The sequence below is a fragment of the Camelus bactrianus genome, chromosome 26 (assembly GCF_048773025.1).
Source record: "Camelus bactrianus isolate YW-2024 breed Bactrian camel chromosome 26, ASM4877302v1, whole genome shotgun sequence".
Taxonomy (NCBI): domain Eukaryota; kingdom Metazoa; phylum Chordata; class Mammalia; order Artiodactyla; family Camelidae; genus Camelus; species Camelus bactrianus.
Genome location: NC_133564.1, coordinates 31,369,413 through 31,382,572, shown reverse-complemented (window position 1 = coordinate 31,382,572; position 13,160 = coordinate 31,369,413). Strand labels below are relative to the sequence as shown.

General features: G+C 48.1%; 1 protein-coding gene across 5 annotated transcripts in view; it reads left to right on the top strand.

Moving 5' to 3' along the window:
- Nucleotides 1-13,160, top strand: part of ZMAT4 (zinc finger matrin-type 4) — a 420,999-nt gene that overhangs the window by 50,605 nt on the left and 357,234 nt on the right. For all 5 annotated transcript variants that reach the window (XR_012502429.1, XR_012502427.1, XR_012502428.1 and 2 more), the window contains exon 2: nt 6,815-6,920. Coding sequence is in view for 2 of the 5 variants with exons in the window: in XM_045518776.2 (XP_045374732.1) it covers nt 6,819-6,920 (102 nt within the window). In the remaining 3 variants the exon portion in view is untranslated. The remainder of the gene's footprint in view (nt 1-6,814; nt 6,921-13,160) is intronic.

Sequence of the window (13,160 nt, the reverse complement as noted above, 5' to 3'; positions counted from 1 at the left end):
CTTCTGACCCCTGGTGACTGGCAGGGATGCCGGAGTTTCCCCACTAATAATAAAAGCCAATGGCGTCTTCCCTGGCCACAATGCTACGTCACACCTTCCAGACCCGTCAGCTGGGGACAGCTGGGTTCACTGCCTGTTAGTCCAGCCACCTCGGGCTCTCCCCACAGCGGCCTCCCAGAGGGCCTTCTGGAAACCCAGACAGAGACAGAAGGGCCTTCACCTTTTGGAACACCTGCGAGCCCCGCCTGTCTCCTCCCGCATCCACCATCTCAACAGTAAGGTGGAGGCAAAGGTCCAGCACTGAAATCTCAGCAGGGACTGTCAAGCCATGGAGCAAGTAGAGAGGGAGGGTGGGAGGGCTGGAGCCACTGTTTACCAGCTGGTGTGAATGTTTTATTGATGTGCAGAAGGAGACAGGAATCCTGTCGGTGTCCGTGTGTCTGCATAATGGTGACTGCTGGATCCCAGGGTGTGAACCTTTCTCATGAGATCAGAACCTTGTTCACGGAGGCAAACCTAGTGCCCAGAGCAGCACCAGCACATAGTAACTTCTCAAAAAAGCCCATGTGATGAGGAAGAGCGGGTATCCTAGGGAGGCTGTGTAGTATCCTGGACTTGTGCACGGAGGCTATTTGGTGAATTCCATGGAAAATCTGAGGCACTGGGGTTCTTGGAAGCCATGGGCTCCACTCAGCCCCCTGGGCTCTGTAATTCAGACTCACGCATTCAGACAAGGCACAAGGGTCCAGTGGCAAGGAGCCCGGCACGCACGGCTCCGCAGAGGTGGCAGGCGCACAGGTGTGTGCCCTGAGGTTGGCCCTGGCTGGCGGGGGGCATGTTTGCTGCGCTCCATCCCCGGTGTCACCGGCCTCGCTGAGACTGTTGCACCACCCTGGGGCCCAGGGTGAGGCGTGTGTGCCCACAGACGCAGATGCCTCTGAGTCAGGATCACAGAGCCTGGTTTTACAAGTGAAGAAAATAGTGTCATTAAAAGGCAATTATTCAAGCGGTGTGAGTCAGCTATGCAGCTTCTGGCGACGCCACGCAGGAGAGGAGAGTGGTGTGGAGAGTTTCTCTCTCTCCCTCTCTCTATCCTCACCGCCCCCCCCCCCGGCTCTTCTGCATCAAAGCTCAGATTGGAAAGCAGAGCTTGTACCTGCATGTTATATGGTGAGGAGCCTGGACTGCCAGGTTCCTTTCTCTGAGCAACATTAGGAAGGGGGAAGGCACCGTCTGATCAGAGAAAGCCTTCATCCCAAGAAACAGGGAACCAAAAGGTTCCTCAAGCTGGTGTGTACCTGATGCTCACCCCAAGCTCAGCCACTTCATGGAGGCTTAGGTCCCCTGTCTGGCCACCTCCGGGGTGTGGGGTGAAGGAAAGGAGAGTGTGCTGGGAGCTGGGTTCAGGCATCTGCTTCATCCCGGCTGCTCTGTGTGCGCCCTGCACCCTTTCTCTCTCTGGTGCAGTTTCATGGGAGACCAACACGCTTTCCATTTCTGGAGCACTTTCTGTGGTTGTTTTTCCTAAGGCTGCTTGGTCTGCTGTCACGGCAACCAGCCCTGTGTCCCCCTCCACGTGGGGGGAGGTGCGAGGGGACAAGACAGACCCTGCTTCCAGCCGGTCCTCGAGGGTGCCTGTGCCGGTAGGGGCAGCAGGTGGGCGATCACTGTGGAGATGTTTGAAGAACCGTGGGCTAGTGTCCCAAATCTTTATCATCTGTTGCCAGGGAGGCCAGCGGGGAAGGCATTTCACGTGCCCCAGGAGGGCAGTGGCAGGGCGTGAAAGGGGACGGGAACAAAGATCAGACCACAGCCATAGAAACACCAAACATGGGTTCCAGTTCAGGGCTGTTTTGCAAGTGGGCTAAAAGCTCAATCACAGAGAAGCAGAAACAGGGTTTATTTGTTCTGAGCTGAAAATGGACCAGCCCTGATTCTCATAGCTTTCCTCCTTCTGAGCAGAGTTTGACTTCGTCCAATGTTGGTAAAGCAAAACAGGGACCATTCCCATAGCTGTATGGATATGAATAATTTTGATTTTAAAATGTGACTGAATTTAAGTGACAGCGGTGTGCCTCCTGTCTGTTCACGTTCATAACCAGGGGAAGGTTCATTTTAATTGGTGGCATTTTCAGTCAACCATCCAGCTTGTCAAAACTGAAAGAGACAGAGGTCCATTCTCTCTCCTTAGTCTTGCGTGTGGTTCTGTCTCTTTCTCTGCTTAGATATTTACAGCATCCCTCCTGAAAATAAGAGTAATGATAATACAAAAATAATAATATTCATGACAGTGGTGATAGTGTCTGTTTCTGAGTGTCTGCCATATGCCACAGTCTTTGTTAGATGCTTTTAATCTACATCTTCTCTCATCATCGCTATAACTCTGGGAGAATGTTTTCCCCATTTCATAAATGAGGAAAGCAGGGCTCAGGGAGATATATAACCTGCTCAAAATCTAGCTGGCAAGTGACCAAATCTGGATTTGAATTAATATCTTGCTCTTCTCTGAAGAGCCCCGCATGGGTTGTAGGATCTCTTTTAGCACCATTAGAAATGGAATGGAATGGAGAATGTTAACCTTGGCCAGGAAGCCTCAGGTTTCTTTGGGTTTTCAACCTTTGTTCCTGAGATCTGCTCTTGAGAAGGAATCAGAAAGGAGGGCTTCATAGCTGCATTTGAAAATCTTGAAAAAGGCCATTCCTGGCACCTGGAGAAATGTGTTGGGTCCTGGCTGTCCTCCTTCTATTTGGGTCTTGAACTTTGCATCTCCTCTCTTCCATGCATCTTGCTGCCTCTTCCTTTGATGTTGTAGAATCCCAAATTAGCCCCACCAGTGCCCTTTGTATGTATCTCCTTACACCTACTGATTGTAAGATTTTTCCTCTGTGCCAGGGAAACGAATTAGCTTCTGAGTTGGAACCCATTTCCCTCCACTCTAATCCTCTCCACTCTTAAATTTTCAACTCATATAGAACCCCCTTGAAGAATTCCCTGTCATACCTCTTGTCTCTTCAAATCCTGTAGCACTTTTTACCAGCTATATTACACCTGCTGCCTGTGACTTAGGTATTTGGTACACATCTCTTCTCACTCAATAGCTCATAAAGATTTGGAAGACAGGAGATGTGCCTTCTGTTATCCCAGTGCGTCAGACATAATAGATGCTGGAGAACCATTACTGAATAAAACAAAAGCTCTCCCCCTCTATATTTTCTTGACTTCTTATACTAAGCTACACCTCTAAATCTTACACTCACTGCTACATGTTTAAATAGATCTGTTGCTATATAGAGACCTGGGACAGCAAATGAGACTCTGATCAGATTCCTGTTCTAATACTGCCTCCAACTCTACTCGGGGCCTTTACTTGACTTAGAAGACAGGGAGCACTTCCCTCTGTGAATACTGAGGACTGATAGAGGGGTTATTCAGATCTTCCATGTTTGCTCTGGAACATGCCAGGGTGGGGAATACTGAGGCCGCTTTTGGGCAGATCAGTTTCAAATCCGGGCAATCAGACTCCTTCCTTCCGCTCTCACCTCCCTCCTCTCACTGTGCAGTTCAGTGCAGTCGGCATGTTCTTAGGGTGGGGGTCACCACACAGTGGCTCCGGTGGACAGTAGGACTGAACAGTGTCAGTGATGAATGGCCCAGCCCCATCTCTGCTCTATGATGATTCAGCACCATGGACAAGGCTAAGGAAAGGCAGCTTTTTCTCACCGTACTTCTGAAGGCCAGTCCTATTCTAAACAGGCAGGAAGAGGGAAGTGAGTGGCAGCTGTCCCTCTTGGGAACTGAATTACAAATCAGACCCTCTGGTTGCCTAAAGTGACATACACAGAGAGAGTTCTCTTTTCTCGGAGAAAAGGTCTCCTGCCCAAACCAGGCTGCCACTTGTCCGCTAATGGTCTCCCACTGGAATTTAACTTATTCAGGTATTCCACTCGGGCCGGTGGATTTCAGAGGGGTCTTTACTGGCATTTTAACTACATGTGGGCTTGTTCAAATCAATATTCTTATATAAAAAGTGAAAAAGCCGTGCTATTCTCTTCTTCCTTTGAATTTTTTTTTTTTTTTTAGTGTACACATTTTATATTCTGCCTTTAAAGCTATTTCTGCTGCACAGCTGCTTTCCTGAGACTCAGACTCCTACGGGCCCCACTTGGTCCGACACGTACCTTGAATATCCTTTCACAGTGTTTGATTTCTGCAGTCGGTTGTATAATGAGGAGAGAGTGTGCAACGAGTTTGGAGATTCCTATTAACCAGGTCACCCAGGAATCTATTTTCGTGCGCTTCTTTATTAGAAATAGCAGGGAACGCGATAATATTTCAATGCAACTACTTACAGGCGCTTGGCTTCAAAAATACACCTTACGAAGTTTTCTTTTCCCATTTGACATTTCAAAACATCGGACTCCATTTCCCAGTCATCAAAGCACCTCGTCTCCATCTGCATTCCAGGATGTGAATACAGACCATTACAAATGACAGTGGACATTTTGCATGGTCATTTGGATTCGTGCTCCTTTGCCCCGGTTAGATCATATCTGGAGTGTTTCATTCTGTCCTTGGCGCACTGCCTTCGAAGATGGCCCATAAAAAAAGATAGACAGACTCAGACAATCGGGCAGGATGGGGGTTGGGCATAGATAGAAGAGAGCTATGTTCAACACCCGAGGGAGGGTATCTTGTGAGAAAGGAGAGTAAAATCATGCGGTGTTGTTTCCCAAGACAGAATCAATGAGTGAAATCTACAGTGGAACAGATTTTGATTCAACCTGAAAGGTACCTAATGACTAGAGTGGACAGACTCTTTGGAACAGGTTGCCGTGTGAGGTGGTGAGCCTCCTGGCTCTGCGGGTGCTGCACTGCAGGCTGGCCTGGCAGTCTGCCTGGAAAGATCCTTCCAGAAGTAACAGGTCTGCTTCAGCTGTGAGAGTCACTGGTCCTTACTCTCTGGCATTATTACTGTCGGGACTCGGGGTGTTGGAAAACTGGAGAAAACTGTTGTCTCTTGGGAGTAGAAACTGTGAATCCTTTGGAATTGCTTAATACAAGCATCCTAATGGGCCAAGGCGGCCAAGGCCAAGGTCAGGGGTGAGTGAGTGTTGCTGAGACAGGCAGCATTTTATTTCAGGCGGATACTTCACTCGTGTGACCCAGCTGTTTAGATGATTTTTAAAAATCCCTTAAAATGGACCACAATCCTTCATTCTGCTGCATTAATCAAGACTTGCCCAATATCTTACCAGCATCAGGATATCACTAAATATGTGACAATGATCCCTTTCAAAGAAAGGAAGTTTTATAGTTTACATAGTACCTTCTCCTCTAGTTCTCCTTTTGATCTTCCCCACAATTCTCCAAGGAGGCATGGAAAATACTATCATCTCAATTCTTACAGGGAGACAGCTGAGCCTGAGGGTGTGTGATTCATCCGTATCACACAGCTGGCAGGTAGCGCTTAGGCCTGGGAGGGGTCTGGGGAGCGGGCATCAGAATCGCACAAGCTGGGCAGTATCTGTGGCCACGCCAGTCACAGCCGTGTGACTCCAGACCGTCTCGTGTGTGCGGTGAGGGCGTCGGGGTAGGCTGAGCGCCAGGGTGTTGTGCTGTCTGCGCTTTTCTTGCCTCTTCGTACCCACGCTGTCCGACACAGCCCTTCCTCTCTGCCTGGCGGGTAGGAAGTATGATGAAGCGAATTCGTGGGTTGGTGGAAGGCATCCTGATACGCTGTTGTGTGTTCCCAGGGTGTGATATTACACTTCAGCTGCAGGAACACACCTCTGTGTCAGGCCACTTTTAGGAGCGTGAGAACCTGGGCTGCATTCTGATCCAGGGTTTGGAATTTGAGGGTGTGTTTGTTTACCTTTGTGGGCTCAGTTGCGGTGTGGTGTGGTGGAAGCGTCCTTCCTGAATTTCATCTCCCCTCCACGTAGATGAGTCAGCAGGAATCGTGAGGACTCCTCACTTTACAAGGTTGGAGCTTGCAAAGAAAGTTATAGTTCAATTTTTGATTTGATTTTTCAATTGTCTAAGTATAGCTATTGAACTCAAATCCCAACTTGACATGGCCTATAAGGCTACTGACAAAGCTAACCCATTTCCATGGACCACAAGAGTAATGCATGTTCATTGCAGCAAATTTAAAAGTAAAGAAAATTCTGTAATTTCTTACAATATCCCAAAGATAACTGCTACTAACGTTTTGTCAAAACTTCCTGGAATGTTTTTCTACCCACCTATACGTGGTTTAAAGGAAATTTGAATAATACTGTATATACTGATTTGTAAACCTTTGTTATTAAGGGTAATTTTTTTCCTGTTTTCCTAAATATTCTCCTAAAAGATTTGATCCAAGTTTGGATTTGAGAGCCACATAGTATTCTAGTGTGTGGCTGTATTAGAATTCATTTAAGCTCTTTCCTACTGTGGGATATATTGGGTCCTCATGATATTCTGGTGATGGAAATCGTTTCGGAAAATGTCTTCTCACCCAAGTCCTTGACAATACATCTGATATAAGTCTGATTTGCCAAACAAAGAAAATCAAAGCTGGATTTCAATTTTTAGGGTATCAGCAACGCTGTTGGGCATTACGACCTACCAGGTTTGATTAGGAAGTCGTAATGCCCACGACTTACTGAGGTTGACTGACATGGTAACACCAAAGGTTTGGGGCGGTCCCTCCCACCGTCACCGTCGTTGGATCTGTTCCCGCGCTCCAGGCTACTTCATACACTTAGTGTCCTGCAGAAACACCAGAGCAGTGGATTCATTTTTCTTTTCTCTTCTGTTGGTTCTCCTGCAGCCCGATGAAGTCCTCCGATCTCGATCAGGACTTATTTACAGACAGTTACTGCAAGGTGTGCAGTGCCCAGCTGATATCGGAATCTCAGCGTGTGGCCCACTACGAGGTAAGAACAGCTTTTCCCATTCAGTCTGTTCAAATGGGAGAAAAAGCAGCCTGGGCCAAGGCTGTGGGGCTTGGGGCAGATCTTAAGAAGCACGGGGCTTGAGGCTGTCGATTCAGATCAGGCCACGACCAGCGCGCGTGCGTGAGCTTGGAGGCAGGGCTGGGGACACCATTCTCAGACCCTTGGCTGCTTCCAAGATTCTACTTTTTCCTTTGTGCCTTGGCCCCTCGAAACCCCGTGGGCTTTCTCTACTGGTTAAATCTGTCACTGCTCCTCCCCGAAGTCCCTTTCAGGGACACGCACCAGCGTGCATTAGTGCCAGCCTCCCTTTCCTCCTCTGACCCTGAAGCAAAGCTCAGAGGCCCCTTTTAAGCCCTGCGGTGGCCTCAGTGATCCAGCACCAAATTCCTTCCACCTTATGGCCGCTGCCCTAAAAGTGTTTATCAGCAAGAAGACTCCTCCCCCACCGCAGGGTGATGAAGGTTTGAAAGCCCCAGTGCTCTTGAAGGGCAGAATCCAGTGTCTTTGGCTTTTGAGGATATAAGTTCAAATAGCTGCTTTTTGATCCTTGATTGGGAAGAGAGGGTGACGGAACAGTGGTTGGCCAGTTCCTGGGGAGGGAATGAGGTGCCAAGCATGAGAAAAGGGGAGGCCGGGCCCCCCCAGATGCTGCTTGGGGCTGTTAGCTTTTCAAGAGCACATACACCAGCGAGAGCACGAGCTTTCAAGGGTAATAATTTGGACGTAATTTTAGATTGGAGGGCTTGGCCAGGAATCTTCCTTTTGTCTGACGAGTCTGACAAATGCCAGTTGTCACTGTCGCTCACCCAGCTCCTCTGAGCCTGCGATTCCTCTGCACACAATGCAAATAATAATTATTCCAGGCACACGTACCCGCCCAGGGAGGCATCCGTCTGACCCGGCGTTCTCCTCGGGGTTTGGTGGAGACCAAATGAGACCCCTTGAAACGGTATTTGTGAAAACGCTTTGGAAGCTGTACGGTGTGCCAGGTCTGCACAATGACATCGTTTCTCATTATTAGCTCCATGGCAGCGATATTTGGATGAAGACAAATAAAACTTGCTCTGTGGAGAAAACTCTTAAAACTTAAAAAAAAGTCAGCGCATTCTTTTGTCAGTAGGCAACCGAGCATCCGAAGAAGGAAAAGTGAACTCAAAAGAATGATCCACAGTGGAAGACAGCCATCTCTGGAAATTAAGAATTTCAAACTTCTGTAGATACTACTTTGTAAACCCATATGGTTATATTAATTCCCTTTCCCCAGTGGAGGAAAATCAGGGAATTTGTCTCTGCTCTGAAATTCCATCACCTCCTATTACGTTCTCCCTTTATTAGACTTTTTATGTTCCATTTTTAATCATCTTGCTAGATTCTGGAGGCCAGAACAGTTTGAGTCACGTGATCTTCCGTAAGTCCTGAAACGGTGCCCGTATAACATAGCTGTTCAGTGACCTTTTGTTTACAAAAATGACCTGGTGACACTGTCCAAGCTCTGCTTTGTTGTTCCCTGAGCTAGAAAAGTCGCGTCCAAAAATCAAAAACAACAGCTTTTTTTTTTTTAAAGGGAAAAACGCTTAGCTGCTCAATTAAGGGTTTAGTGATGTGAACACAGTTTTCTGGTTACCACACTGTACGGACTGTGGCACAACTTAATTGTTTAGAGGTTGGTGTTGGCTGAGGGAAGAGACGAGAAAGCAATTAGACTAGATCTGTAATTCTCAGAGGTGTGTACGCATCATCAAACCCACCTTAGATGCATTCACCGGGGACGGGGTCTCAGTGATGTGTCCCTCGCTGCCTCCAGGCAGAGGTGGGGCACTTCCCTCAGGGAGAAAGGGCGCATGCGTTCCTGCTGCAAAGGCGCTGGGGATGTGGAAAGCGTCCACTGAGGACGGAGGGCACCTTGTGTGATCTCCGGTCTTGCAGCTTCGCTTAGGAGATGGTCCCAATTCCTCTTCATCCCTGGGAGGATGGCTTCCCTCAGATGATCTCGAAGACCATCTGAGAACCGATATTCTGGTTGCATCCATCCGTCCCTCCCTCCGCACACCCCCTCTGCTGAGTGGGGTCTCTGTGAGCCTCAGATCCCACTCAATTCATTAAAAATGTGGTCACACTTATTCTCAGTGCTCTATCACGGGTTTATTGCTTGCGTATGATTTTACTCTTCACTTTGACCATTGAAAAAAATATTCCCAGCTTCCCTAGGGGGCAAATCAGTGAGAACCCGCTCTGTGCTTTCTGCACGTCCAGCGCTGTTGGTGTTAGTTACTGCAGGCAGTTCTGGGTTATATGAGGAATACTCTGTGTCCCCAAGGAGCTCATATAAACTTCCTTGGAAGGAAAAGCCATGGAGAGTTGGGTGTGGTAAAATACACGTGTGATGCCGAGAACGAGATCTTAGATTCTGTTCTAAGGGGCTGGCTGATCTAATTTGATATAAACGGTGTTAGTTCTTCTGCCCATTTGGCTTTCTGATACAGGCTGTGTTGCCCTGTTAACTTTTTAGATCTTTGCATTTTCCAAATTCAAAAGAATGGGACATCACCAACAGCTACTGTGGTCAAGAGAGATATGTAAGGATGTCATGAATTGTCTAGGCCTCAGTGGATGGGCTAAGCTGAGGGGCTGCTGGAATGAGAAGCCTTGGGATCTCTAAGGAGCACCCAGGAGGCCAGCCTGGCTGGACTGGAGGATTTGGGTTGGGGAGAGAGGCTAGCACCACCTACAGGTAAGGCGCGATCAAGGGGTAAGGAGAGGGGAGTCCACGCTCTTGCGAGGCTCTTTTAAGTATTTGAGAGCATAAAATATAATTGAGCATTTCTGACTGACAGCCCGTTGGTGATGGTCAAAGTGTGTTATTGAGAAAAAAACCAGCTCCTGATGTGACTTTTGCCAAGCAACTCCTGCGCCAGTCCACTGAAGTCAGAGAGGAAAACACATCAGATGGGTTAATAGCTAATAGCTTCACGCTCCATTTAAAAGCCTGAACCTTTGTATAGCAGGACAGAACAACCTAATATATGTCTAATGGACCAAACCCTTCCATGCTCTACTTTGAAAATCTCTTTTTGCATATGAAGTCCCGAGGTGGAAAAAAAAAAGGGAAACATAAGGCCATTATTGTTTTTCTTCCTTGCTAAGCATTAATAACATGTTAATGTTTTGGTTGAAGATATAATTAGATGTTGTCTCTGCTCACTGGTTGAATAGTCAGAATCTGTAGCACAAGGAGATGCAGACACAGAAGGAAAGAGAAAGCTTTCAGATGAACGGGCCTGCCTGATACAGAGGTTAGAGAGACTTTCCCAGGGAGGCCACCTGAGTCATTTGCTCCAAGTTTCAAGTGGCTAAAGGGATAATTTCCTGCAAAGAGGATGGGTTGCTTGCACTTGTGTGAGGGGAGAGGTGGTTTTCTGGCGGGTAGGAGAAAAAGGATTCGTACGGCAAGACCAGGAAAAATGAAACCGAAAGGGCAGAAAGATTATTTTTTGGCATAAAGCTAGATGGAGGAGATGAATGAGCAGGTCTGGAAGGAGAGAGAGAGAGTGAGAGAGCGAGAGAGCTCATGTTAGGCAGAACCAGTGAAGCCGGCCATGCCCTGGTGGCTCGCCCCATCTGTGAACCCTAACATCCCTTCTGTGGCTGTGCGTAATTAATCACTCTATGGGAAACCCGGGGCTCAGATGCACCTCCAGACAAGATTGCAAGCTTCCTGAGGGCAGCAGGAGTCATGCGTCGTGTTTCTGGTTTATTTCCACAGCATCCGCCTAGAGCTTTGCCCGTGACCGTTGCTCACAGGCTCCTAGAGGTTGATGGAGTGGTTGTGTAGGGACTGGCGGAGGGAGGCGATGGAGCAAGTTTAAAGGAAGCACTGACTGGTGTACCAGAAGAGGCGTGGGTTGGTGTGTGTTGGGAGTTGCTCTGTCCTCAGAGTGACCTTCAAGGTAGAGGTGACAGTCCTGCCGTTACAGGAAAGACGATGCTCTAACCTGATGGGAAGCTCTTCTGACATCTCTGAATCTCGTGGAAGCATCAGTCCTGGCAAAGGAACCCCATTAGCCCACCTGGGAATGTCAGATCTCAGTATTTCTCTCATCAGTAGCAGCAGGTGCATTGGGCCCGCAGGGGCAGGCTGAGACAGATTTTTCTGTTTCACTTGCTTTGATTGGCTTCCGACAGAACCCTGGCCTCCCCCAGCTTCTGTCTAAACTGAGGAATCACTGAAGGGCACTCTCCCAGTGTCTGTCGGTCCAGCAGTAAACGGGATGTAATTATTTTGTGGGTAGAGACAAGGTAAAAATGAGGTTCCTAATATGTGCTGACCAGTGTCCTGACTTCCCACTGCTAACGCTGCCTGTATTGCCTTCCCCTTGGTCCTTCACACTTTTCTTCTCCACTTTGCTTTTCCTTTTTCCTAACTGCCTGAGTAAGTACGCAGGCTGGACAACTCCTTTCCCATATGTGAGGCTTAGGGGTCGATCCTGTGTTGTGTTTCTGTGCCTGTCAGTCTTGCCCGGTACCAGGCTAACTGGACTTGAATAAGGGCTGGGCTGACTGTACCCACACCTGTCCTGGGTACCACAGGTGACATGCTGCGGGAAGATGTGAGTGCTAACGTGGTGAGGACAATAAAAGAGCTTTCTCCCAGGGTTCCTGTGAAGACGTCGCTTTGTTCTGTACACTGAGAATCGCTGTCTCATCAGATCTCTTGTCATCATGACATGCTTAATTTCTCCCAGATGCGGTTGCTGTAATTCCTGGTGCATTTGTCCAGGTGTCACCCCACCTTTCATAACGTCCTTGATTGTCTGATACCCTTTAACCTGTTTCTTGACCACTTCATTGAAGACTCTTGTGCGTCTTTGGAATTTGTCACTATTCTTTTTTTGTCTGTTGCGTTGCTCCAGCAGGTCTGGTCATTTTACCTTTTCTCAATTACCACTACTCAAAAGAGTTCACTGGGATATAAAATGAATGAGTCATAGAGAGGCTATGGGGAAGCAGACAGTGGTAGATTAAAGAACACAATCAACTTGGGACACCACAGCCATGGACCAAGAGCAGTTGTTGGATGGTGGGCTTAATGCTCATTGGTTAAGAACAGGTAGTTAATGAGTTCTCATTCGCTGAGAGCATATGACGTCACTCAGTGGATCTTAGGAGCCAGGCTAGCGTTCCATCACATGGTCCCACTTAACCGCAAGGGAAGTTGGGAAATTCTGTTGAAATGTGCAAGAAGGTGAAATGGGTACAGCAAACATAGGATTGTTGCTGCCACAGGCAAGCCCTCTGGTGGCCCTTGCATTCTCCCGGTGACACGTAGATCATGCGTCCCCTCTCCGTGGAAATGACCTCAAAGTGCTACCCAGTCGCTGCCTACAGCTCAGATTTCAGGATCTCCAGGAGGGGAGTGGGTCTCCATCAGCTGTGGACGTGAGTCTCCTTGGTTCAGCACCTGTGAACGAAGGAGAAATGTCACCTCTCCTCCTCCTTTAGAATGGTAATGACAACAGCACCATTTTTCATTCAGAAAAATGAAAGAAAGAAGGATGGCCTAGTTGGCATCGTGCAGGGCAGGCATGGAGAAGTTTCTCTTCCCAGGGAGTGGGGGACGTTCCCTGAACAGGTTCCCATCTTGCCTCTGGGAGGGACATTCTTGTTCATTTTCCCCAAAGACCCCTGGCTCTGCCCCTCTGAGTTCCTCCCTGTCCATTGTCCGCCTTGACACATCTGACATGGATCTTAGGTCCCAGATCCTCCTTGGGGACCGCCCGCCTTCACAACCCACTTCCTGCCTGGGATAGATTTAAAGCTTGGAGAATATTCAAAGCTTCTCCAATTCAAGATCATAACTGCTTTAGTAACACAGTTCTCTCAGGAAGAGAGAAGGCTTTTGATTTGCTTGCTTTCAGAAAGTTCCACATGTCGTAACCATACGATTTTTCCTGACATAATTTCAAGGCTGTTTGTTTATTTCACTGCCTCCTCACCTCTATGCCTCTCTCTGTTTTTCAGTTTAATGGCGGCTGTCTTGGGGTTATCTAAAAGTAGGCGCAAAGACCGCAGCCTTAATCTGATTTTTGCCAACATCCTGAGCCACAGTGAGCCACTGAGAAGTCTCACGGGGTCTCCAACACACAATGTCTTTTAAAATGAAGGAGCAGGAAATGGGGAGGGGCAAGATAGACGTAGGAGATTAAGAGGTGCAAACTACTG